At 48.1% G+C, this 27,142-nt stretch overlaps 1 protein-coding gene across 1 annotated transcript in view; it reads left to right on the top strand.

Annotated features, from left to right (window-relative positions):
- DNAH2 (dynein axonemal heavy chain 2) overlaps nt 1-27,142 on the top strand; it is a 122,990-nt gene that overhangs the window by 19,846 nt on the left and 76,002 nt on the right. The window contains exons 6-20 of the mRNA XM_033184712.1: nt 452-562; nt 739-977; nt 3,649-3,840; nt 4,564-4,721; nt 5,205-5,292; nt 6,017-6,222; nt 6,702-6,831; nt 7,087-7,269; nt 9,672-9,886; nt 22,662-22,808; nt 24,083-24,239; nt 24,473-24,712; nt 25,008-25,196; nt 25,381-25,528; nt 26,334-26,526. Coding sequence (XP_033040603.1) covers nt 452-562; nt 739-977; nt 3,649-3,840; nt 4,564-4,721; nt 5,205-5,292; nt 6,017-6,222; nt 6,702-6,831; nt 7,087-7,269; nt 9,672-9,886; nt 22,662-22,808; nt 24,083-24,239; nt 24,473-24,712; nt 25,008-25,196; nt 25,381-25,528; nt 26,334-26,526 — 2,596 coding nt within the window. The remainder of the gene's footprint in view (nt 1-451; nt 563-738; nt 978-3,648; nt 3,841-4,563; nt 4,722-5,204; nt 5,293-6,016; nt 6,223-6,701; nt 6,832-7,086; nt 7,270-9,671; nt 9,887-22,661; nt 22,809-24,082; nt 24,240-24,472; nt 24,713-25,007; nt 25,197-25,380; nt 25,529-26,333; nt 26,527-27,142) is intronic.

Raw genomic sequence — 27,142 nt, 5'->3', positions numbered from 1 at the left:
AGAGACGGAGTTTCACTGTGTTAGCCAGGATTGTCTCGATCTCCTGACCTCATGATCCGCCCGTCTCTGCCTCCCAAAGGGCTGGGATTACAGGCTTGAGCCACCGTGCCCAGCCTAGACTTGGAAATTTCTAAGAGCACATGTAGGGGAAGGGGAAATACAGGTAGTGAGGGCACTGTGGGGACTCGCATGTCTCGTGGTAGAGAGTGTTGAAGGCGCGATACAGATCTTTGACCTTACTTTCTGGCAATTTCTCGTTATACCTCCCTGAGGTTTCCCTCTTGCCTTTGGTCATTTCTCAATATCAAAAAAGCGTAAGTCATCATTTGTCCCGCCTGCTCTCCTGAAATGCGTATACTTCCTGGTCCCCACCGATCATCAACCATGATTCCTACGGGGCCAGCAAGAACTCATCCCCTCTGTCCACTTCCACAAACTTTCCTTTCCTTAGACACTCGGTACAAACTGGAGGGGCACACGGTCCTCTACATCCCTGCAGAGGCCATGAACATGAAGCCTGAAGTGGTGGTAAAGGACAAAGAGCTGGTGCAGCGGCTAGAGAGTGAGTGGCTGGCACTGTCAGCGTCACCTGGTGATCACAGGGGAGAGGGAAAGGGGAGGCCTGGAGGCTGACAATGGAGTTGGGTTAGGAGGTCTCTGTCAGGGTTGGGGAGAGGGAAGGATGCCGTTGGGAAGCAGTGTGAAGAAATTCAGGAGATTTTGTACTCCCGCCTGCAGCCTCCATGATCCACTGGACCCGGCAGATAAAGGAGGTGCTTAGTGCCCAGGAGACCGTGGAGACGGGAGAAAATTTAGGTCCTCTGGAGGAGATTGAGTTCTGGCGCAATCGATGCATGGACCTGTCTGGCATCAGTAAACAGCTGGTGAAGAAGGGAGTGAAGCACGTTGAATCCATCCTGCACCTTGCCAAGTCGTCCTACTTGGCGCCCTTTAGGAAGCTGGCACAGCAGATCCAGGTTTGTGAGCGAATGAAAGGATTCAGGCTCAGCAAGAAGCGGGCAGTGGTTGGGCTGATACAGGAAGCTAAGGAGAGGGAGCCAAGGCAGCCTTCGACAGCAGAGACTGACCCAGCCAGGGTTCAGCCTTGTACTTGCAGGAGAGTATAAAATAGTACAATAGACGTTCCCTAAGGAGGGACACATCGAGTTAACCAATAAATACCCGTAGAGTACCTTCTGCGAGCACAACCCCTGCCACCCAGCTGGGAAAATAAGATTACACAAAACAGGATTACTAGACAGCATGGGAGCCAAAGATGAGCTCATGTGGTTTAGTCCAGGAATTACAAGATAAATACTTTTTTTTCTTCGTTTGAATCCACCTTCCAAGGAAAATCCAAGGAAAAGGGATAAACACTTTTTTTCTTTTCTTTTCTTTTTTATTCTTTTTTTTTTTTTTTTTTGAGACGGAGTCTAGCTTTGTCACCCAGGCTGGAATGCGGTGGCGCCATCTCGGCTCACTGCAAGCTCCGCCTCCCGGGTTCACACCATTCTCCTGCCTCAGCTTCCCAGTAGCTGGGACTACAGGCGCCTGCCACCACGCCCGGCTAATTTTTTGTATTTTTAGTAGAGACGTGGGTTCACCGTGTTAGCCAGGATGGTCTCGATCTCCTGACCTTGTGATCCGCCCACCTTGGCCTCCCAAAGTGCTGGGATTACAGGCGTGAGCCACTGCGCCCGGCTTTTCTTTTTTATTCTTAATTTTGAGATGGAGTCTGGCTCTGTCGCCCAGGCTGGAGTGCAGTGGCGTGATCTCAGCTCACTACAACCTCTGCCTCCCAGGTTCAAGCCATTCTCCTGCCTCAGCCTCCCAAATAGCTGAGATTACGGGCACCCGCCACTACACCTGGCTAATTTGAGTATTTTTAGTAGACACGGGGTTTCACCATGTTAGTCAGGCTGGTCTCAAACGCCTGACCTTGCGATCCACTCACCTCGGCCTCCCAAAGTGCTGGGATTACAGGTGTGAGCCACTGCACCTGGCTCTTTTTCTTTCCTTTTCTTTTTTTTTCTTTTGAGACAGTGTGCTGGAGGCTGGAGTGCAGTGGTGCAATCTCCGTTCACTGCAACCTCTGCCTCCTGGGCTCAAGGGATCCTCCCACATCAGCCTCCTAAGTAGCTGGGACTACAGGTGCACACCAGCATGCCCAGCTAACTGTTGCATTTTTTGTAGAGACAGCATTTTGCTATGTTGCCCAGGCTGGTCTCGAACTCCTGAGCTCAAGCGATCCACCCACTTCAGCCTCTCAAAGTTTTGGGATTATAGGCGTGAGCTACCTCACCCAGCCCAATTGTTAATTTTTTTTTTTTTTTTTTTGAGACAGAGTCTTGCTCTGTCGACCAGGCTGGAGTGCAATGGTGTGATCTCAGCTCACTGCAGCCTCTGCCTCCCATGTTGAAGCGAGTCTCCTGCCTCAGCCTCCTGAGTAGCTGGGATTACAGGCACATGCCACCACACCCAGCTAATTTTTTGTATTTTTAGTAGAGACGGGGTTTCATAGTGTTAGCCAGGATGGTCTTGATCTCCTGACCTTGTGATCTGCCCGCCTCAGCCTCCCAAAGTGCTGGGATTACAGGCGTGAGCCACCTCACCTGGCCTAATTTTTAATTTTTTTGGAGAGGTAGGATCTCACTATGTTGTCCAGGCTGGTCTCAAACTCCTGGTGATCCTTGGCCTCCCAAAGTGTTGAGATTATAGGTGTCAGCCACCACACCTGGCCAATAAACATTAAAAAAAAAATTGATATGATGTGACAAGCTGATTATGCTGGTGCTAGGTCACACAGGAGGTAAGAGTGGCCTGTAGAGTACAGATAGAAGACCTGTTTTCCTAGGTGAAATTTTCGGTTAGGTATTAAGGGAATTGAGCCAGAACTAACTAGAGAAGCCGAAAGTCCTGGCTGAGAACAGGGCAGTGAGGGGAACTGGGTGACAACTATGGGGACGAATGAGAGTGATGTGCAGCCAGTTGATCAACAGCAACAGAGTTGCTTAGTTGTCCGCTTAGTGCAGAGTCCTGAATTCAACTGGAGATAACAGGAATAGACACAAAATCTAGAAAAATCTAGACTCGAGGGAATTCTCAGTCTGGTGGGGGAGCTGGGGCACACACATGAGAAAAGACAGAAAAGTTGCCATGTGCTAACTCTGCTCTGAGGGCTCACAGAGACCTGAAATGATCTCTACTGTGTAGGGCTGATGGGAGGGCTTCCTCGTAGAGGCAAGTCAGGATGGCGTTGAAGGTGGTTAAAAAGCACTTGTAGGCCGGGCGTGGTGGCTCACGCCTATAATCCCAGCTCTTTGGAAGGCCGAGGCGGGTGGATCACCTGAAGTCAGGAGTTTGAGACCAGCCTGGCTAACATGGTGAAACCCCATCTCTACTAAAAATACAAAAATTAGCTGGGCGTGGTGGTGAATGCCTGTAATCCCAGCTACTCGGGAGGCTGAGGCAGGAGAATTGCTTGAATACAGGAGGCGGAGGTTGCAGTGAGCCGAGATCTCACCATTGCCCTCCAGCCTGGGTGACAAGAGCAAAACTCTGTCTCAAAAAAAAAAAAAAAAAAAGCACTTGCGTTGAATCAGTGCTTTCCGGTGCATAAATCTACTTCTCGTCTCTTTTTACTGCCAGGATGGCTCGCGTCAAGCACAGTCAAACCTGACCTTTTTGTCAATCCTGAAGGAACCTTACCAGGAGTTGGCTTTCATGAAGCCCAAGGACATCTCTAGCAAGCTCCCTAAGCTGATCAGTCTCATCCGCATCATCTGGGTTAACTCTCCCCACTACAACACTCGGGAGAGACTGACCTCACTATTCCGAAAGGTGTGCATATGCCGAGGGCGGGGTGGAGGGGTTTACGAGGGTGGCCAGGTTTTCTGAAGCAGGGGGAATGCATTTGGCAGACGATCTGTGGTTGAAAAGGTAGTGAAGGTTGACCTTTCTGCTCAGAGACCGAAGGCTTCTACCGGCATCGTCTGCTGTAGGGTTGCTCCGCATTGCAGCCTGGGCTGGACTTTCTGTTTCTAGGTGGAGGTGGCTTAGGCAGGAAGAGGGGCTTCAGAAGAGGAGTTGGTGGAACACGGGGAAGCAGCAGGAAGAACAGATCCCCAAGCTGAGCTGTGTGGAAGGAAAAGCTCTTCTCATTCCTCAAGATGGAGACCGCAGTGGGAGAAGGGGGCTTTAGGAAGGAGCACGGGCTCTTGAGGAGCAGGGCCTGGTGCATTCACTGGGGGTGACAGAGCCAAAGAGTGTCAGAGCCAAAGAGTGACAGAGCCAAAGAGGAGAAGGGACACTGAGCTGAGACCTTGCTGGGCAGGGCGGCTGCAGAGCTAGGCTGAGGCAGAGTAAGGGGCCACCTAGGACAAAGAGTGGGCATGGAACCCAGAGGTGTTGGTGTGGCCAGGGGTGGAGAACCAGGGGTGGGATAAGTTTCAGGAGTCAAATCAAGGAGTAGGGGGCTGAGACACGAGGCACAGGCAGGGGATGCAGAGAAGGAGTTGGGTGTCAAGGAGGCGGGGACAGAGGCTGTGGGGACTCCTTCCGCAGATGAGCAATGAGATCATCCGCTTATGCTGCCACGCCATCTCCCTGGACCGGATCTTTGAGGGATATGTCTCTTCCAGCAAGGAGGACCTGCAAGGCTGCATTCTCTGTTGTCATGCTTGGAAAGATCACTACCTACAGGCTGTGCAGATGCACACCGAGTACGATACGCCTCCCGTAACACCCCATATCTCAACTCCCTTGTCATCCTTGTAAGAGGGTAGAGTCTGACTTCTTTCGTGTGCACTTTATTTAGCCTCTTGGTTGTATTTTCCTAGACCCAGGAGTTTCTACATCTGGCCAAGTTTTCTCTCTGGATACAGATACTGTAGCTCATTGCCCTGGCTTCTCCTTATTTTAATAATCTTTCCTCCCTGATCCCAGGAACCCTATCTGGTCTTTTCCTCCTATCTTGACCCCATTGTCTAAAATTCCATTATGTATGAATCTGCTCCTAGAACTTAGATGCTCTGTCTCCTGTCTGGTTCTTCTCACCTTGAGTCTCTTTCTTTGGGATTCAGCAGAGTTGTTTCTTGGGGTTTGGTTTTCTAGGGCTTTCCCTGAATGTAGGGCTCCTGGTCTAGCTTTACATAGCTAGGCTGTGCTCTTGCCTTCCGATTCAGTCAGCCTTTCTCCTGACACAGGTTCTCCAGTCGGGGCTGGGTCCTAGACCAGACCAGCATCTTTGCTCAGGTTGATGCCTTCGTGCAGCGCTGCAAGGACCTTATTGAGGTGGGAAGACTGAAGAACCAAAAGCTAACAGCAGACCCTCCAGAATCCCTCCCCACCTCCCACCCCAGGAACCAGGGGAAACGGGGCAGAGGCTAAATATTGAACTTATGGCCGGGTGCGGTGGCTCATACCTGTAATCCCAGCACTTTGGGAGGCTGAGGCGGGCGGATTACCTGCAGTCAGGAGTTCGAGACCAGCCTGGCCAACATGGTGAAACCCCGTCTCTACTAAAAATACAAAAATTAGCCAGGCGTGGTGGCACATACCTGTAATCCTAACTGCTTGGGAGGCTGAGGCACAAGAATCTCTTGAACCCGGGAGGCAGAGGTTGCAGTGAGCCAAGATCGCGCCGCTGCACTCCAGCCTGGGCAACAGGGAGAGACTCCGTCTCAAAAAAAAAAAAAAAAAAAAAAAAAATTACACTTACCACATTGGCTTTTCCTGCACAATTGTGTGTCCTACCACCACACTGCTTTTTCTGGCATTTGCCTCTTATTGCTGCCCTACTATCTCATATTTCATTCTGCGGCCAAAGTTCATTCCAACAGCCCCCTGCAGCTGGTTGGCCCTTCCTGGTTTTTAGATATTTTCTTTTTTCTTTTCTCTCTTTTTTCACTTGCCATCACTTGAAGTGATGTTTTTAGACATTTGAAGCTAAACCAAATATCTTAGGACTTTTGAGTTTGGAAGGAAAGCAGGAACCCTCACGCTGGCTTCTTTTTAGGTATGTGACTGTCAGTATCACTTCGCCCGCTGGGAAGATGGCAAGCAGGGTCCCCTTCCTTGCTTCTTTGGTGCCCAGGGGCCACAGATAACACGGAATTTGCTGGAGATTGAGGACATCTTTCATAAAAATCTGCACATGCTGCGAGCTGTTCGCGGGGGCATCCTGGATGTCAAGAACACCTCTTGGCATGAAGACTACAATAAGTGAGGGAACCACAGGCTGATGCCAGGCGTGGGCAGGGAAGGCAGATCAGGGAACCAAGAGTAGGAGGAGTGGCAAGAGTGTGCAAAAGAAATGGTGGAAGGACAGATCGGGATCAGGGTGGTGGGGAAGTGGGGACAGGAGAGAGTGCAGGGGAGGGGGGTGGCAACTCGGGTTGAGGGTTCCAGAGTGAGCCTTTCCAGACTTAGATCTTGGTTCTGCCACATACCAGATATATTACATTGGGCAAATTACTCTATCAGCTGTCTCCACTTCCTCCTCTATGCAATACAGTTGGCGATAGAGCCTATCTCACAGCACTGTTTTGAGGATTAAATGGATTCGTGTAGGGTAAAGTACTTAGAGGACTCGGCACACAGGAAACCCTCCCTCCTCAGCAACGCATGGGATTCTTCCTCAGGGGTTGGACCCGGGGTCAGGCGAGGGCACTCAGCTGCCACCTGCCTCTCCACCGGTGCAGGTTCCGTGCCGGAATCAAGGACCTGGAGGTGATGACCCAGAACCTGATCACCTCGGCCTTCGAGTTGGTGCGGGACGTACAGCACGGCGTGCTCCTGCTGGACACCTTCCACAGGCTTGCTGCCCGCGAGGTGCGGCTCCCTCGGCTTTCCGGCCCGCGTGCTTGCTTGGAGTCCCTTCCGAGCCTTCCGGAGGCCCTCCTGCCTCCACGTGTGCCCTTCTCCATGTCCAGAATTCGGGCGCCTCTTGTCTTTCTTCTGTTCCCTGGCTTCGGGGTCCCCGGGAGCGTGACTCCTGCAGCGGGGTGCAGCTTTCCTTGGGGATGAGTGACCGCAGAGAACCCGCCTTCCCGGGCACGTCGCCAGCCTCTTCCTCTTCTTCCCTAGGCTATCAAGCGGACTTATGACAAGAAGGCGGTGGATCTCTATATGCTGTTCAATAGCGAGCTGGCCCTGGTGAACCGTGAACGGAACAAGAAGTGGCCAGACCTGGAGCCCTACATGGCCCAGTATTCCGGACAGGCGCGCTGGGTGCACATTCTCCGGCGTCGCGTCGACAGAGTCATGACCGTAAGTGCCTGGTCTTCTCCAAATTCTGTCATCAGTGAGACGGCCGGGTTTGCAGGTTGTGCCGCGCCGGAAGGGATGGGGGACGGCTCCTGAGAGGTTCCCCGAAGAGTCTTCATGACCAGCACCTATGTCGGTGAGGGGAGTGGCAGGTTCAGTTCAGTGAGTCGTGGGTTAAGATCTGCACAGGCAGTGTGTGAGGCTGGTGGAACATGGGCCACTTTAGGAATTTCCCTTCCTCCCTTTCTCCCTTCCCTCCCTTCCTCCTTCCCTCCCTCCCTCCCTCCCTCCTTCCCTTCCCTCCCCCCTCCCTCCCTCCTCCTTCCCTTCCCTCCTTCCCTCCCTCCCTCCCTCCCTCCTTCCCTTCCCTTCCTCCCTCCCTCCCTCCCTCCTTCCCTCCCTCCTCCTTCCCTTCCCTCCCCCCTCCCTCCTTCCCTTCCCTCCCTCCCTCCCTCCTTCCCTTCCCTCCCTCCCTCCTTCCCTTCCCTCCCTCCCTCCCTCCCTCCTTCCTCCCTCCCTCCCTCCCTCCTTCCCTTCCCTCCCTTCCTCCCTCCCTCCTTCCCTTCCCTCCCTCCTCCCTCCCTCCTTCCCTCCCTCCTCCCTCCCTCCTTCCCTTCCCTCTCCTCCCTCCCCCTTCCCTCCCTTCCCTCCCTTCCCTCACCTCCCTCCCTACCTCCCTTTTTTGAGACGGAGTTTCACTCTTTTTTTTTTTTTTTTTTTTTTTTTTTTGAGACGGAGTCTCGCTCTGTCGCCCAAGCTGGAGTGCAGTGGCCGATCTCAGCTCACTGCAAGCTCCGCCTCCTGGGTTCACGCCATTCTCCTGCCTCAGCCTCCCGAGTAGCTGGGACTACAGGCGCCCGCCACCTCGCCCGGCTAGTTTTTTGTACTTTTTAGTAGAGACAGGGTTTCACCGTGTTAGTCAGGATGGTCTCGATCTCCTGACCTTGTGATCCGCCCACCTCGGCCTCCCAAAGTGCTGGGATTACAGGCTTGAGCCACCGCGCCCGGCCTTTTTTTTTTTTTTTTTGAGACGGAGTCTCGCTCTGGGATTACAGGCATGCGCCACCATGCCCGGCTAATTTTGTGTTTTTAGTAGAGAAGGGTGTCTCCATGTTGGTCAGGCTGGTCTCGAACTCCCGACCTCAGGTGATACACCCACCTCGGCCTCCCAAGTGCTGGGATTACAGGCTTGAGCCACCGCGCCCGGCCTTTTTTTTTTTTTTTTGAGACGGAGTCTCGCTCTGGGATTACAGGCATGCGCCACCATGCCCGGCTAATTTTGTGTTTTTAGTAGAGAAGGGGTGTCTCCATGTTGGTCAGGCTGGTCTCGAACTCCCGACCTCAGGTGATACACCCACCTCGGCCTCCCAAAGTGCTGGGATTACAGGCGTGAGCCACTAGGCCCAGCCTCATTTTAGGAATTTCATATCAGGCTGCAGATGAGGAATAGGGCCAGTATCTAGGGTGTTGGGTCAGTAGAAGATACAGCCTCATGATCCAGAGACCTGGACGGGTGACACCCTTACACAGCCTGGTCTCTCTGGAAAGACAGCACAAAGAAACAACAGAAAACATTGTTTTAAAACTTTTTGGGGCCAGGTGTGGTGGCTCACGCCTGTAATCTCAACACTTTGGGAGGCCGAGGTGGGTGGGTCATTTGAGGTCAGGAGTTCAGGACCAGTTTGGCCAACATGGTGAGACCCTGTCTCTACTAAAAAAATACAAAAAGTTTGCCAGGTGTGGTGGCAGGTGCCTGTAATCCCAGCTACTCAGGAGGCTAAGGCAGGACAATTGCTTGAACCCTAGAGGCAGAAGTTGCAGTGAGCCGAGATCGCGCCACTGCACTCCAGCCTGGGTGATGGAGCAAGACTCTGTCACAAACAAATGAACAAACAAACGAACACACACACACACACACACACACACACACACACACACACACAGTCTTTGGGAATACAAGTTGAAAGCTGTTGAGGGAGTGACCTGCCATCGTGCAGCTGGTTCTGGTAGAGAGTTAAGCAGCCTGCAGATAGCTGGAGGCAGGTTTGGGCCTGGCGGGCTACATCTGGGCTAGGAAGGGCTGACACTGGTTTTCAACCTTGTGTCTCATATCCTGCTCCTTCTGTGACTGACCTTTTTTTCCCAGCTTTTTTTCCTAAACGAATTCTCTATGCTTCTCTTTCCTCATTTTGACGCCTTTTCTCATTGTGCCTTGGTCTCTTCCTGTCACCTTCCTTTTTGGCTTTACCTTCCTTCTAAGTTATCAAAACTCAATCCGTCTCCATAGCAAGCCTTATGCATATTGTCAGGATATGTGCTCATGCACGCGTGTGTAGGTCTCAGGGAGATGGTGGCCCCTGGAGGAAGGTGGCAGGCCAGTTCCACCTGCCTGTTCTTCCCCTCAGTGCCTTGCTGGTGCTCATTTCCTGCCCCGTATTGGGACTGGAGAGGAGAGTGTGCACACCTATCAGCAGATGGTCCAGGCCATTGATGAGCTGGTTCGAAAAACCTTCCAAGAGTGGACATCAACACTGGACAAGGATTGCATTCGGCGATTGGATACCCCATTGCTGCGAATCAGCCAGGAGAAGGCGGGCATGCTGGATGTCAACTTTGATAAGTACAGGAGCCACCTGGCCCTTTCTCTCCACACTCCCCTTCTGCAGCTCTCCCAAGAATTTAACTCCCGTCTTTTGACTCCTCTGTTCATTATTCTGTCTCTTTCTTATATTACAATATGTTTGCTATTGACATTTTACTTTTTTTTCTTTTTTTTTTTGTCTCTCCCCACCTCCCACCCTGCTATCAACATTTTAATTTTATGACTTATCTTAAAACAAAGCAAAACAATGATCGGCCAGGCACAGTGGCTCACACCTGTAATCCCAGCACTTTGGGAGGCTGAGGCAGGCGCATCGCTTGAGCCCAGGAGTTCGAGACCAGCCTGGGCAACATGGCAAAACCCAATCTCTGCAAAAAATGCAAAGATTAGCCAGGCGTGGTTGCACAAACCTATAGTCTCAGCTACTCGGGAGGGTGAGGTGGGAGGACTGCCTGAGCCCGGGAGGCAGAGGCTGCAGTGAGCTGAGATCACACCACTGCACTCCAGCCTGAGCGACAGAATGACCCTGTCTCATAAACAAAAAACAAAAACCACGCTACTATCCAACTAAACCAGTGATGTTGCTGTTCTGCCACTAGATGGCCATGATGGCTCAGCTAAGTCACCCACACCCTGCACCTTTCGTGAGCATTGGTGGGGCTGTCAGACCATGCCCTCTCCTGCAGCTTTATAGTTATGAAACTGTCATACTACAATTATTTAAAATGTAATTAATCAATTAACTAATTTATTAAAAATATATAGTGAGCGCCTTCCATGTGTCAGGAACTGAAATAGGAACAGGCAGGGAATGTATACAACGCCAAGTCCCTGCCTTCAGGGAGGTTAGGCCACTGCTCTCTAAGTCAACAGCTCTACCCTTGGAGTGGGGCTTCCTTTCCACATAAGATGCTTTGAGACTGTGGCTGCTAGTGTTGGCTTCCACTCATAAAATTTCCATGCTTGAGCCCGGCCAGCATGGTGAAACCCTGTCTCTACTAAAAATACAAAAATTAGCTGGGCACGGTGGCGGGCACCCGTAATCCCAGCTATTTGGGAGGCTGAGGCAGGAAAATCGCTTGAACCCGGGAGGCAGAGATTGCAGTGAGCCGAGATCGCGCCACTGTACTCCAGCCTGGGGGACAGAGCGAGACCCCGTCCCCCCCCAAAAAAATAAAAGTCCATACTTGTGAGGCCAAATGTAGGAGGGGCTTTGCCAGAGCAGTCCTGTGTGGAGACGGAGTCCCAGGTACAGATGAGACTGAGTGTCTGTCCTGAGCGAGTGTCTGTCCTGGGCAGCAAAAGGTGGCCTAACCAGGGGAAGAGGGCACATTCTGGCTGAGAAAGGAAGCAAAAGAACCAGGATGGAGAAGCAGAGCGTAGTGTCAGGTGAGAGGGGTGAGGCAGAGGCATCAGTGAGGAAGACAGGGATGTTGGGAGCTGCACGGATGAGGAGGGCGTTGAGGAGCAGAGTGTGAACGTGGCCAGGTTTGAGAAAAGGCTCCGAGCAGTGAGGTTGTTGGAGATTGGCTTTGCTTAGCTTCCTGGTTTTGTGAGTTATGGCCAAGCACGATCACGTAAACATTGCCTCATAAATCAATGATAAGATTCAGAAGAGTTAGAAGCTAGGCCAGAGTTAGCCTAGTTATGCCATTTGCAAGCGCATAATGGGGTTGAACCTGCAAGACACATTCTCCCATCAAGATGGGTACCCACAAAGGCATTGTATCAGGAAAGCCGCGCAGACGCCCGTGGAGTTTATGGATATGAGCGCACACGGTTCACCAGCTGTCCTTTTTCTGTGACATAAGGGATTGTATTCAAATAACAGGATTTCATTAAACACTAATGATCAATCTTTACATTTCTTTTTTTTTCTTGAGACAAAGTCTCACTCTGTCGCCCAGGCTAGAGTGCAGTGGTGCAATCTCAGCTCACTGCAACTTCTGCCTCCTGAGTTCAAGCAATTCTCCTGCCTCAGCCACCTGAGGAGCTGGGATTACAGGCACCCTCCACCATGCCAGAATAATTTTTGTGTTTTCATTAGACATGGTGTTTTGCCATGTTGGCCAAGCTGGTCTTAAAATCCTGACCTCAGGTGATCTGGCTGCTTTGGCCTCCCAAAGTGCTGGGATTACAGGCGTGAGCCACTGTGTCTGGCCAAATATTTACATTTGAAATCCGAGAGAGAAAAAAGGTTGAGACAAGAGGTAAAGAAATGCTGTGTGTGGGCAGGAGGAAGAAGAGGATCAGGAAGACTAACTAATGGGTACTAGGCTTAATACCTGGGTGACGAAATCATCCGCACAACAAACTCTCAGGACACAAGTTTACCTATGTAACAAACCTGCACATGTACCCCTGAACTTGAAATAAAAGTTAAATTTAAAAAAAAGAAAAAAGAAAGAAATGCCATATGTGGCTGGCGCGGTGGCTCATGCCTAAAATCCCAACACTTTGGAAGGCCAAGGTGGGAGGATCGCTTGAGCCCAGGAGTCCGAGATCAGTGGGGGCATAAACAAAAGTTAGCCAGGCGTAGTGGTGCATGCCTGTAGTCCCAGCTACTCAGGAGACTGAGGTGGAAGGATTGCTTGAGCCCAGGATATGAGGCTGTAATGAGCTGTGATCGTGCCACTGCATTCCAGCCTAGGCGACAGAGCCAGACCCTGTCTCAAAAAAAAAAAAAAAAGAAAAGAAAAAAGAAATGCCATATGTGAGCACTGGTTGGTGGCTACCTCCTTCTACCCGCCAGGGGTCAGCCAGTGAGAGCAGATACAGCAAGAACTTCAGTGCTAAATAGTCTCAAGTTCAAACTCCAGTGCATTTTGCCACGTGACCTCAGGCGGGCCATTGAATTTCTCTGAGCCTGAGTTTCCTCATCTACTTAAAACACCCTTTCCTGGCGTTGTCGTGCAGCCGATGACTCATGCAAAGGTCCTCACAAGGAATAAACAATCAAGAAGCATTCTTGCCCTTTCAAAACAATTGCCTCATAAAACCTGATGAAGATAGTATTTTCAAAACAAATTTAGCAGAGTGATGTAACGGTTTTCATTTTTAAAACATTTTAACCTTTACAAAGGGCTAATATAGGCATACAGTGTATATGCAAAAGTTATTCTACAGAAGGATAGGGAATGAAAAGCCTGCTGCTCTGCTGTGCCCTGGGAGATCCAGTTTCACTCTGAAGAAAGTCAGTGTTCCAGGTTCTCGTATAATAATTCCAGGAACAGACATAGATGTCTACTTAAGTATCCTTTTGTGCATAAATAGTAGCATAGTATACATATTGTTCTATATATTCAAAGTGTTTTCAAAATGATTAATTTTTCCATTATAAAATTATTGGTCATTTTAGAACATTTGCAAAATGCAGAAAAGTAGAATGAAGAAAAAAATACTCCTAAGAATAACCACTTTTAATGATTTCATATATTTTTATCACTGCCTCCCCACCCCCCATTTCATTTGGTTGTTTTCCTTTAATCTTTTAAATCTTTACTGAGGATTTTAAAATGACAAAAACAGTATATGCTCACCATTAAGAAAAACAAAAGATTAATGTGGAAGTATGTAAAGGAATGGCTCGTGTGCTGCCTCACGTCTGTAATCCTAGTACTTTGGGAGGCCGAGGCGGGCTGATCACCTGAGGTCAGGAGTTTGAGACCAGCCTGGCCAACATGGTGAAACTCTGTCTCTACTAAAAATACAAAAATTAGGCGGGCATGGTGGCGGGTGCCTGTAGTCCCAGTTGCTTGGGAGGCTGAGACAGGAAAATCGCTTGAACCCGGGAGGCGGAGGTTGCAGTGAGCTGAGAATGGGCCTCTGCACTCCAGCCTGGGCAACAAGAGTGAAACTTTGTCTCAAAACAAAACAAAACAAAACAAAAAGATGTATGTAAGGGAAAAACGGAAAATTCAGCACATATTCCCAATCCCTAGAGGTAACCATGATTATCATGTAATCAAAAATATATCCTGCATACATAAAACAGAATCACATTATGAACAGCGTTTTCGCAACTTGCCTTTTTTTTTTTTTTTTTTTAATGTGGAGACAGGGTCTTCTGTGTTGCCTAGACTGGTCTGGAACTTCTGGCCTCAAGTGATCCTCCCACCTTGGCCTCCCAAAGTGCTGGGAGCTACTGCAGCCGGTCACAACTTGCTTTTTTTTTTTTTTAAGGTTAACAATTTATGTGGTTATCTTTCATTCTGTATGTATAGAATTACTTAATTCTTTTTCCTGGCTTACCGTATTTCATAGTGTGGCTGTACTGTAATTTAATGAACCAGTCTACTATTGATGGCCTCGTAAATTGTACAATTTCTGTAAGGTTCTTGACTATTTGGTGCTCATGGATTTCAACTGCGCATCCCGCACTTGGTTCCCTTCCCTCTGCATTGCTTTGTTTACTGAAATTTGAGCATGGTGTCCATCTAGTTAGGATAAACGAGGAGACAACTTCTCTGTCTGCTATTATCATCTCTTGTCTGGAATAATCTTTGCATAATCTTGATAGTAGAGCTTATCAAGGCAACTCTGGGCCAAATATTTATGGCCTGGGTTTATCTGAAACCCAAATAATGGCTAAACACAGGTCTTTGAGATAGAGGAGGTACCTGTTCCTGTCCTTTGGGGATTGTTTTCTAGGGAGATGTGATAGGATACTTTACATTTTTGTGGTTTTAAGATAAAACTGCCTCCATCCAGTAAATAATGGAAGGGAAAGAACATGATCACAGTGAAGGATTTTGAAAGTCTGGGCTCATCACCAGTAAAGAAATCCAAGTCAGCTGCAGCTTCCAAAACTTATTAACACTTCAAGGAGGTGAAGATAACTTGATCAGATTTGCTCTTTGTGTTCAAGCTCCAGTTAAGATCTTGAAATAAGCAGACCGTTCAAATGGTCTGATGTTCCTCGGAATTACCTGGCTCTCTTAGTCCTGGAGCCTCCCAGTCCCTAATAGCACTTATTTAATCCCACAAGGGGTTTTGCCATCCCACCTATATCCCAAATATTTGAACTCTGAAGTCCAAATCGGCTTTTATCACGTTTTACGGCCAGAACAGCTTCACAGATTGCACTTAACACAAACATATTCCAGATGTCATCCACACCCTGGCTGAAGAAGCTGTGTTATCACCCTGTGTAGAGCAGAGGAGAATTTCCTGAGAGCAGGAGATGAGATACTGAAGTCTGTTTTTTGTTCCCAGAGCTTCTCTCTTTTTTCCCCCCGGTCATAGAGTGTCTTCTCCCCCCGGGTCAGCCCGCTGTGGGCTCTTAGGCACTCAATTCTGCTGGCTTTCCTTTCTACCTCTACTGCCTGACCACTTGTTTGGAGATAAATTATGAAGTATTTTTAAAAAGTCATCCTCCAGACAGATTTTTATTTATTTTTATTTTTGAGACAAGGTCTTACTCTGTTATCCAGCCTGGAGTGCATTGTTACAATCTTGGCTCACCGTGGCCCCCCGCCTCCCGGGCTCAAGCGACCCTCCCACCTCAGCTTCCTGAGTACCGGGAACACAGGCACCTGCCACCATGCCTGGCTAATTTTTTCTATTTTTGGTAGAGATGGGTTTTTGCCATGTTGCCCAGGCTGGTCTCAAACTCCTGAGTTCAAGCCATCCACCCGCCTCAGCCTCCCAAAGTGTTGGGATTACAGGCCTAAGCTACCTTGCCCAACCCTGCCAAACAATTTATTTATTTTTTTAAAGAAAAACGGATATTTGTCAATAAAATAAAATTTGCATTCTGGAAATTTCTTGACAAACTTCTGTTAAAGACTGAACATCATTCAAAGGGTCTCCCAGGATTTTCAGCTCAGCATCAGGAAGATATTGTCTGAATTCATCCTGTTGACTGACATATTAAACTTGGATAATTTGCCTTAAAGTTACCTTGAAAATCTTGCCAAGGCCAGGTGCAGTGGCTCACACCTGTAATCCCAGCACTTTGGGAGATCAAGGCGGGCGGATCACCTGAGGTCAGAAGTTTGAGACCAGCCTGACCAACGTGGAGAAACCCTGTCTCTACTAAAAATACAAAATTAGCCGGGCGTGGTGGCGAGCGTCTGTAATCCCAGCTACTCAGGAGGCTGAGACAAGAGAATTGCTTGAACCCGGGAGGCAGAGGTTGCGGTGGGAGCCGAAATCGTGCCACTGCACTCCAGCCTGGGCAACAAGAGCGAAACTCCATCTCAAAAAAAAAAAAAAAAGAAAGAAAGAAAGAAAAAAGAAAATCTTGCCAAGATGAGAGAACGAAGAGTTTGTTTTGGTGCAGTGTTGGCCAGCATACACACCCAAGTAGGCTTGCCCAGATGTTTATCAACAGTGACAAATCCAAGACATCCAGTTGGAAGGACATGATAATATGTTTATGCTACTAGAAATGTTTCCGTATCTATTCACACACTTCCATTCTCCACATATCATTATAACACAACTTTTTGTTACATTGATGCTTAGGGCTTATTACGACTCTGTTAGGATTATTTACTGCTGAGTTGACTAATTTTACGTTTTCATAGTTCTTCCTTGTACGATGTTTTGCTCTATTTGGAATTTAAAATTACCTCATTATTAGGCTGGGCGTGGTGGCTTATGCCTGTAATCCCAGCACTTTGGGAGGCTGAGGTGGGCGGATCACGAGGTCAGGAGTTCGAGACCAGCCTGGCCAACATGGTGAAACCCTGTCTCTACTAAAAATACAAAAAGTAGCTGGACGTGGTGGTAGGCGGCTGTAATCCCAGCTATTTGGGAGGCTGAGGCAGGAGAATCTCGCTTGAACCCGGGAGGCAGAGGTTGCAGTGAGCCGAGATCACGCCATTGCACTACAGCCTGGGCAATAGAGCGAGACTCCACCTCAAAAAAAAAAAAATTACCTCATTACTATCATTATTACTATTATTATTATTTGAGATGGAATTTCACTCTTGTTGCCCAGGCTGGAGTGCAGTGGCGTGATCTCGGCTCACCACAACCTCTGCTTCCCAGGTTCAAGCGATTCTCCTGCCTCAGCCTCCTGAGTAATTGGGATTACAGGTGCCCACCACCATGCCTGGATAATTTTTTGTATTTTTCATATAGACAGGGTTTCACCATGTTGGCCAGGCTGGTCTCGAACTCCTGACCTCAGGTGATCCACCCACCTCAGCCTCTCAAAGTGCTGGGATTATAGATGTGAGCCACTGTGCCCGGCCACCTCATTATTTTTGTTAGCGTAGTATTTGCTATCACTAAGTCTTCCAAACCAACCAATAAATTGAGTGATATTTTTCCTCACAATCTGACATGCCGGGTAGTGGTTTCAATGTTTTTCTTAGACCTGTTTTTCCCCTATCCTCCTGCTTCCGTCCAGCTGGTGTTGTTTTCAAGGCCTGTTACAAAGCAGTTACCCTGAGACTTCCCTCAGCCTCTTTCCTTGTTTGATGTCGTATTTCCTTTGTCTTCCTCTTTCTTGGTTTATGCCTTTGTTTTGTTGGTGTGTATCCATTAGTAGTTTCCTAAGAGATGGTGCATGGGAGTTAAATGTTTTGACTTTTTGCCTGATTGGCAACAGTTTTCCTGCCCTAGACTTGCTGGACATTTGGCTGGGTTGGAATTGTAGCCGATTCCTAATAATTGTCTTTGGCTTTGGCCTCTGTCTTTTACTTTTGAAGGCTTTCCTTAAATGTCTGGTGATCCATTGCTCATTTATACTTTCGGGAGGCTTACTCATTTTGAAGAAATTTTAGCAGTTTTAAAAATACCACATACGTTAGTGGAGCTCTTCAAGATTTAAAAAAACAGCCTTTCTTCTTCCACAATCTCTTAAAGCCTGTATTACAAAAAAAGTGAGCACGTGAAAATCATTTCATTCTCGGAAGATTCTTCTCCAATAAAGATGGTAAAAACACGATCCTTGGAGAAGTTTAAAATGTGTTATTATCTCCAATATTGTTAATTCCGTGCTTGCCTGTAGAAAAGACTAAAAACATTCCAGAATTTTCACCTCAATATTCTTTCCAAATAACATTTCAGCAGTATTTAGAATGCAGAGTTTCTTGAGCATATCTTCAGGTAACGGGAACTTTTATCCTTTGTGATTAAAAAGTGTAATTTTATTTTAAAAACCGTGCAGATGAAAAAAAATCAAGTTTTGTTGTTTTGTTTTGTTTTTTTGAGGTGGAGTCTGGCCCTGTTGCCCAGGCTGGAGTACAGTGGCACCATCTTGGCTGACTGCAACCTCTGCATCCCAGGTTCAAGCGATTTCTGGCTAATTTTTGTACTTTTAGTAGAGACAGGGTTTCACCATGTTGGTCAGGCTGGTCTTGAACTCCTGACCTCAAGTAATCTGCCCACCTCAGACTCCCAAAGTGCTAGGATTACAGGTGTGAGCCAACGTGGCCAGCCTTTTTTTTTTTTTTGGTGTGTGTGTGTTTTTCTTTTTCTGTTTTTGTTTTTGTTTTTTTTGGGGGTGTGTGTGTGTTTTTCTTTTTCTGTTTTTGTTTTTCTGTTTTTGTTTTTTTTTTGAGACGGAGTTTCTTTCTTGTTGCCCAGGCTGGAGTGCAATGGTGTGATCTTGGCTCACTGCAACCTTCGCCTCCTGGGTTCAACCGATTCTCTTGCCTCCCGAGTAGCTGGGATTACAGGCATGCGCCACCATGCCCGACTAATTTTGCATTTTTAGTAGAGGTGGGGTTTCTCCATGTTCGTCAGGCTGGTCTCGAACTCCTGACCTCAGGTGATCCACCCACCTCGGCCTGCCAAAGTGCTGGGATTATAGGTGTGAGCCACCATGCCTGGCCTTTTTTGTGTTTCTTTGAGTTGGCGTCTCGCTCTGTCACCCAGGCTGGAGTGCAATGGCATGATCTCAGCTCACTGCAACCTCTGCGTCACAGGTTCAAGCAATTCTCCTGCCGCAGCCTCCTGAATAGCTGGGACTACAGGCATGCACCACCACGCCCGGCTAATTTTTATAGTTTTAGGTTGGCCAGGCTGTTCTCAAACTCCTGATCTCAAGTGATTTGCTGGCCTTGGCCTCCCAAAGTGCTGAGATTACAGGCATGAGCCACTGTGCCCTCAAATGATTTTTATTCAAGATTTTTTTTTTTTTTTTTTGAGACGTAATCTGTCTCACTCTGTCACCAGGATGGAGTGCAATGGTGTGATCTTGGCTTACTGCCTCTGCCTCCGCCTCCCAAGTTCAAGCGATTCTCCTGCCTCAGCCTCTTGAGTACCTGGGATTACAGGCTCATGTCACCATGCTCAGCTAATTTTTGTATTTTTCTTAGATGGGGGGGGTCTCACCTTGTTAGCCAGGCTGGTCTCGAACTCCTGACCTGAAATGATCCACCCACCTAGGTCTCCTAAAGTGCTGAAATTACAGGCATGAGCCACCATACCAGGCCACACCAGGCCAAGATTTTTTTTTTTATTTTCAAAAATATTGCATATTTTCTTCTGGTATTTTATGATTTTATTCTCTACATTTAGATGTTTGATCCATTTGAAATTGATTTTGGTGTAGAGAAAGAGGTGCAGATTCAAATTGAGTTTTGTATTTCATTGTTTGTTTTCTCCAGATGGCTAGAGCCATCTCGTTTAGAGTTGACCCAATCTCATTTAGTGAACTGCTGTCTTCATAGTAACGAATTCCCTAGTATATTTGTGTCTATTTTGGGATTCACTATTCTGGTATCTGTCTATTCATGTGCAAGAACCAAACTGTTTTAATTATTGTCCTCATTACTCTTCTTTCTTCAGAGTTTTCCTGGCTATATTTAATATTTATTTCCCATAAGAATTTTAGAATCAATTTGTTTAGTTCCAAAAATAGTCTCATTCCTATTTTTACTGGAATAGAGATTTGGTTAAATTTATAGGTTAACTTTAGAAGAATATGTTTATGATTTTGAGTCTTTCCAAGAATAGTTATGTTGTGTGTGTGTGTGTTTTGAGACTGAGTCTTGTTCTGTCATGCAAGCTGGAGTGCAGTGACACGATCTCAGCTCACTGCAGCTAGGACCTCCCAGGCTCATTGATCTTCTGCCTCAGCCCCCCAAGTAGCTGAAACTACAGGTGTGAACCACCGTGGCCGGCCAACAGTGTTTTTTCTTTCAATTTATTTAAGTCCTGCCTTTTCCCCCAAGTCATTTTACACACACATACACACACACACACACAAAATTTCTGATTAATTTTTGGTATTTTGCTTTTGTTGTTTTAATTGTTATTGCCTCTTTTTCTTGATGATAATATCTAACTAGTTACAGTTTTTATATTGAGAACTTTGATTTTTATAAATTAATTTTGTACCCAGCAACTTTTACAAATATGTTTAAAATCTTTTTTCCTTTAAAAACATTTTTATTATGAAACATGTCATACACAGAGATATACTTAAAACTTGTATGTTCAGGCTGGGCACGGTGGCTCACGCCTGTAATCCCAGCACTTTGGGAGGCTGAGGCAGGTGGATCACGAGGTCAGGAGATCGAGACTGTCCTAGCTAACACGGTGAAACCTCATCACTACTAAAAATACAAAAAATTAGCTGGGCGTGGTGGCAGGCGCCTGTAGTCCCAGCTACTCAGGAGGCTGAAGCAGGAGAATGGTGTGAACCCGGGAGGCAGAGCTTGCAATGAGCCGAGATCACACCACTGCACCCCAGCCTGGGCGACAGACCAAGACTCCATCTCAAAAAAAGAAAAAATTGTGTGTTCACTTTAACTAACGAATCATTATAAAATAATACAAAATGCCAAGTCAAGGATTGCCAGAAGTCCTAAAGCCTCTCCCCACTGCCCACTGAATGATTATTTTTCAGGTGAATTGTTGTTAGCACTTAAAATTCAGGAGCTTTTACATGAAAAACCAATTTCTGGCCTCTCTTGAAAAATCAGAAAATGCAGCCACACTGGACCCACATTTTCAGATGGCAACAATTGCCTGGAGCATGGAGTGTGGCTTTTTTAGGGGGAGCATATGCCCTCTTCAGCTCAACTTTAAGGCCAAGTGTCAGTTGCCATTTATCATCACACTTGAGCCACTTGCCTTGGAGGTAGGTGTCTGAATTTCCGAACTTTGTTTTAGCATATTGAAAACAGAAGGAGGTTGGATGTCGGAAATTGAGGCCGAGGAAGGATGCATGCTTCTGGTGTAGGTGGTGGGATGGTGCCCTTCCCTGAGAAAGGAGCTCCAAGTTTGCAGAGAAGAGGATGTGCTTGTTTTTAGACACATTGAGTTTGAGGTGCTTGTGGATGAGCAAGCAGGGCAGAGCTATCTAGTAGACAGTTGTACAACCAAGCCTGGAGCTCAGGTTAGCCATGCAGGTTTGGGGATCATCAGCTTTTGGAAGGCAGCCGAAGCCGTGGGAGTGGAGGAGATGACCGAGGGGGAGTGTGCTGGATATGAAGAACCTCGGGGAGTCCACATTGAAGGGGGCCGCAAGGAAAGCAGATTCTTTACTGTATCCCCAGCGCCTAGCTGAATGATATTTACATGGGATGCTAGAGAGAGGAGGATACTCCTACTGAAAGGAAGGGTAGAAAAGAGGACCGTGGTCCAGAAGCCAGGGAAAAAAGTGCGTGGGGTATAGTCCACCACGATGTTAAAATCTACAGGCATGTCCGGCATGGTGGCTCACGCCTGTAATCCCAGCACTTTGGGAGGCCAAGGCGGGCGGATCACCTGAGGTCAGGAGTTTGAGACCAGCCTGACGAACATGGAGAAACCCCATCTCTACTAAAAATACAAAAGCCTGGAGAACCCACGTGGGACAGGCAATCGTGAATCGTAATGGTGCCAAGCTGTATGGTCATGTGACCTTCTCCAGCCTTTCCCAACAGGGGCTCGAGGGGAGGACAGTCAGATTTAGCCAGCACTGACGTTTTGTCAGGAGGTTTAGACTAAAGAATGAGACAAAGTGAGTGAGGATTGGCAAGAGTGGTTAAAATAAAGGATAGCAATGTCTGTGGAGGAGGAAGTGAAGCAGGGTGGGGGTTAACAGGAAGAAAGGCCAGGGGTCAGTGGCCTGAAAAATAAGTAGGCTGGGAGAACTTGAGGACCAGTGCTGGGATGCAGGGGAGGAAGCTGGGCCCCGGGAGCAGGAGGTGTGAGTGGGCTGTCTCAGACGGAGCGGTTGTGAACAGCAAGCTTCAGGGCGTGGCACGGGAGTGGCAGCTGGAATAGGAAAGAAGAGACCACTGGATATGAGGTGGCAAAGATCACTTAAGATGATGGCTTCAAATGCAGTTTAAAATTTCCTGATATCTCTTTTTTTTTGAGACAGTGTCTCTGTCACCCAGGTCGCCCAGGCTGGAGTGCAGTGGCGCGATCTCGGCTCACTGCAGCCTCCACCTCCCGGGTTCAAGCGATTCTCCTGCCTCAGCCTCCTGAGTAGCTGGGACTACAGGCGCCCACCACTGCACCCAGCTAATTTTTTGTATTTTTAGTAGAGACAGGGTTTCACCGTGGTCTCGATCTCCTGACCTTGTGATCCGCCCGCCTCAGCCTCCCAAAGTGCTGGGATTACAGGCGTGAGCCACCGCGCCCAGCCAATTTTTATATTTTTTGTAGAGACGGGATTCCACCGTGTTGGCCAGGCTGGTCTCAAACTCCTGAGCTCGAGTAATCCGCCTGCCTCGGCCCCACAAACTGCTGGGATTACAGGCGTGAGCACACCAGGCCTCTGCTTCATTTCTTATCCCGGCATTTCCCCGTGTGTCCCAGCCTCTCCCGCTTGCTCGGTTGTTGCTCTAGTTTATCTCCTTGTGCATTTCCCTCACTGCCTGGCTTCTCTCTCTCAAAGGTCCCTTCTGATTCTCTTTGTGGAAATTGACTACTGGGAGCGGCTGCTGTTTGAGACGCCCCATTACGTGGTGAACGTAGCCGAGCGAGCTGAGGACCTGCGCATTCTGCGTGAAAATCTGCTACTTGTTGCTAGAGACTACAATAGGTAGAGCTCCAGTCCTCACTGCAGCCCTTCGAGATGCTATTTGATTCCTTCTTTTTCTCTTATCTGCCCTGTGATGTTGTCCATTTTCTGCAATTTCTGTCCTCTACATTTTTTTCCTCTCAAAAAAAAAAAAAAAAAAAAAAAGGCCTCCCACTCTTATGGCCCTACCATTATTCCTACTCCTTGTAGTTTTATCTTCTAGCTGCAGGGTGGAGAGTAAAGCCAACCAGGTCCCCTCCTACCCGATAGGGCACTTGGACCACATTATCGTAGCTCTGGGTCACTTCTCTAGGAATGAAACGGGCTGGCCTTAGGATTATGTGTACAGAATAATGTCAGACCCATTGAACTAAGGCCTACTGCCCCCATCCCTGCCTCAGTTTCTGGACTGCCTTGGTATTCTCTCTGGAGTGAGGTTTTGTTCTGGGTTAGGTACTGTCTTAGTCTATTTGGGCTTCTATAACAAAATGCCGTAGACTAGGTGGCTTATAAACAACAAATATTTATTTCTCACAGTTTTGGGGGCCGGTGAGTCCAAGAGCAAGGCGCCAGCAGATTTGGTGTCTGGTGAGGGCCTGCATCCTGGTTCATAGGTGGCTGTCTTCTTGCTGTGTCCTCACATAGTAGAAGGAGACAAGGGAGCTCTCTTAGGCCTCTTTCATGAGGGCACTAATTCCATTCATGAGGGCTCTACCTTCATGACCTAATCACCTCCCAGAGGTCCTAACACCATCACTGTGGGAGTGGGGATTTTGACATATAAATTTGGTGGGGACACAAATATTCAGACCATAGCAGGAAACTTTCTCAGCCCAGTTAAAGTCCAAGGAGGTGCAACCAGCAGTCTTGTTTGAGTGTCTGGAACTGCAGTGTCCAACATGGTGGCCTCTAGCTGCATGTGGCTATTTCTGTGTAAATTAAGTAAATAAACTTAAAAATTCGATTACTCATTGGTACAGGCCACATTTCAAATGCTCCATAGCCATATGTGATGAGTGGGTGCCATATTGGACAGCACACATTGTATTAGGTTGGTGCAAAGTGATTGCAGTTGTTGCCATTACTTAGATGGCAATCACTTTTGCACCAACCTAAGAGAACACTCCATCATTGCAAAAAGTTCTTTTGGAAGTACTAGTCTAGGATCTAGGATCTAGGATCTAGGATCTAGACTAGTGGTCTAGAAACGTTCAGATTTCTCCACCATTTCCTAATGTGGAGGAAAGATCTCCAGGACTTGTTCCCTCTGGCTACCAGGCCTCTCTTACGCACAGGATTATTGCCATGCTGTCCCCAGATGAGCAGGCCCTTTTCAAAGAGCGTATTCGGTTCCTGGATAAGAAGATCCACCCAGGACTCAAGAAACTGCACTGGGCCTTGAAGGGGGCCAGTGCCTTCTTCATCACGGAGTGCCGTATACATGCCAGCAAGGTGGGCCATGGTCCTTAGACCCTAAACGTCTGCAAGGCTGATGGGTCATTTATACCTGAGTGTTGCATAGAGATTGGGAAACCTGGGGGTAGTATAAAAAGAATTAAGTTTGCTTTGGGAAGGACTTTTTTGTGTGTCATCCAGTCTAGCTGGAGAATAAGTGGGAGGGTAGAATGAGGTCCAGATGGTCTCTTCCGAAGCTGAAACTCCCCCATGGTGGGGCCTGACTCTAGGTGCAGATGATTGTGAATGAGTTCAAGGCATCCACTCTGACCATTGGCTGGCGAGCCCAAGAGATGTCAGAGACGCTGCTGGTACGCATTAGTGGCAAACGGGTATACAGGGACCTGGAATTTGAAGAGGACCAAAGAGAGCATCGGGCAGCTGTACAGCAGAAATTGATGAGCCTGCACCAGGATGTGGTGACCATCATGGCCAACTCTTATGAGGTCTTCAAGAATGATGGTCCTGAGGTAGGGTTCCTGTGGCCAAGATGTTGTGGTTGGAAAAACCACAGTCCCCCAATTTCATCAGGCCATTCTCTTGCTCCCGACCCTTTTTTCTTTTTACCAGTGTGTGCTTCTCAAACATCGTGTTCTAGTCTTGGACTCAGCCGACCTTCAGTCCTCACACCTCTTCCTCCAGGACTCAGAGTCCTGCCTTTCCGTTAAACCAACTTGTTTCCTTCCCTGTTCACTGGTTCTCATTTCCCAGGATGTGCACTGTCTTCCCTGAAAAGTTCTCTTTTTCCTCCCTCCATCCCACCAGATTCAGCAGCAGTGGATGCTGTATACGATTCGGCTGGACCGCATGATGGAGGATGCCCTGCGCCTGAATGTGAAGTGGTCACTGCTAGAGCTATCCAAGGCTATCAATGGGGATGGAAAGACCAGCCCAAATCCAGTCTTCCAAGTCCTTGTCATTTTGAAGAGTGATATGCAAGGAGGTGTGGCACAGGTAGGAACCACTTTGCCCCCAAAATCTCAAAACCATTACATCTTATTTATCGGTTTCCCTTAATTCCTAAATTTGGTCCTTGACCTTGACTTTATCCTGTGGCTTTCAGACCTGCTGCTGAAGTGTGTGCCCTTCCCAGTCCTAAGGCTTATCTCTCTCTCCCTCTCCACTGGGTTCCTCACAGGTGGAATTCTCACCCACTCTGCAGACTTTGGCAGGTGTGGTCAACGACATTGGCAACCACCTCTTTTCTACCATCTCTGTCTTCCGCCACCTCCCTGACATTCTCACCAAGCGCAAGTCACATCGTGAACCCATCCAAACAGTTGTAGGTGAGTGGGCAACGGGGAGAGCACAAGGCACAGGATTTCAGAGGCTGTCGAGTGGGCCAGGCCAGGAGGAGAGACCGGGGCTTTTTCCAGACATACTGGGCCAGTCACCTCCATGACCTGGGGAAAACTCAGGTCAAGGGACCAGATCGGCTGGGCACAGTGGCTCGTGCCTGTAATCCCAGCACTTTGGGAGGCCGAGGCAGGCGGGTCATTTGAGGTCAGGAGTTCAAGACTAGCCTGGCCAACATGGCAAAACCCCATCTCAACTAAAAATACAAAAACTAGCCAGGCATGGTGGCAGGTGCCTATAATCCCAACTGCTCAGGAGGCTGAGGCAAAGAATCACCCAGGAGGTGGAGGTTGCAGTGAGCTGAGATCATGCCACTGTACTCCAACCCGGGTGACAGAGTGAAACTCCATCTAAAAGAAAAAAAAAAAAAAGCAGGGGAGCCAGTTTGGGGAAGGGAGCAGGGGCATGGATGGGGGTTGAGATGAGGTGACCAATGCTCATGGGATTTGGGATTTGGGATGGGAGATGAGGAAAGACAAGCTTGGGACTGGGATTGGGACTGGGCTATAAGAGGCCTAGATACCAACAGGCAAGACATCAGATCCTGTGAAGGAGACATTAAGAGTCACATTTTTACTTTCTGCCTACTCCTTTACCTTCTAAAGTGCATGTTTGAGCTGTATTTCTTTGGGAAACTGGTTTTGGAGTGGAAGGTCTGGAGCAGTGGGCAGGGCCCACGCAGAACTTGGGTTGGGGTGGAAGTCAGTGAGAAGCATTTTTCTTGATCCTTTGAAGAGCAAGATGAGGACATCAAGAAGATCCAGACCCAAATCAGCAGCGGCATGACTAACAACGCGAGCCTGCTGCAGAACTACCTCAAGACCTGGGACATGTACCGGGAGATCTGGGAGATCAACAAGGACTCTTTCATTCGTCGCTACCAGCGCCTCAACCCGCCTGTCTCTTCTTTTGATGCCGACATTGCCCGGTGAGTCATGAGGGTGGACTGAAAGTCTGTCTGTAGGAGGCACAGCACTAGAGAAGAAGCCCAGGCCTAGAGTCTTGGGAAGCAGGTGGTGGGGCTGAGGACGACATGTGTCCTCAACGACAGGAAAAGAACAAGACCTAGGACATTGGACCTTTGCTTCTCAAGGGGTAGAGATCAAGGAAGAGCTGGACACGATTTAGGTGAAAAGCAGTTGTCTAGGGGAGGATGGCAGGGTCTGGTGGAAAAAAGGAAATTCCAGAGATCTGGAAGATGAAAGAAATGAGCCCTTTTATTCTAAGAAGGCAGATGGGAGTTAAATGGAAGATTCTTTTGTTTGTTTTGTTTTGTTTGAGACAGGGTCTTTCTCCGTCATTGCCCAGGCTGAAGTGCAGTGATGTGATCATAGCCCACTGCGGCCTGGACCTCCTGGGCTCAAGCGATCCTCCTGCCTAACCCAACCGAGTAGCTGGAACCACAGGCACATGCCACCATGCTTGGATAATTTTCTTTTTTCTTTTTTTTTTTTAATTTTTTTTTGTAGAGATTCATGTTGCCCACTCTGGAAGAAAATCTTTTTTTTTTTTTTTTTTTTTTAATTTCTTTTATTTGAGACAGA

The sequence above is a fragment of the Trachypithecus francoisi genome, unplaced genomic scaffold, assembly GCF_009764315.1.
Source record: "Trachypithecus francoisi isolate TF-2019V2 unplaced genomic scaffold, Tfra_2.0 Lachesis_group20, whole genome shotgun sequence".
Taxonomy (NCBI): Eukaryota; Metazoa; Chordata; class Mammalia; order Primates; family Cercopithecidae; genus Trachypithecus; species Trachypithecus francoisi.
The sequence above is the reverse complement of the archived record's forward strand: the minus strand, read 5'-3'. Positions and strand labels throughout refer to the sequence as shown.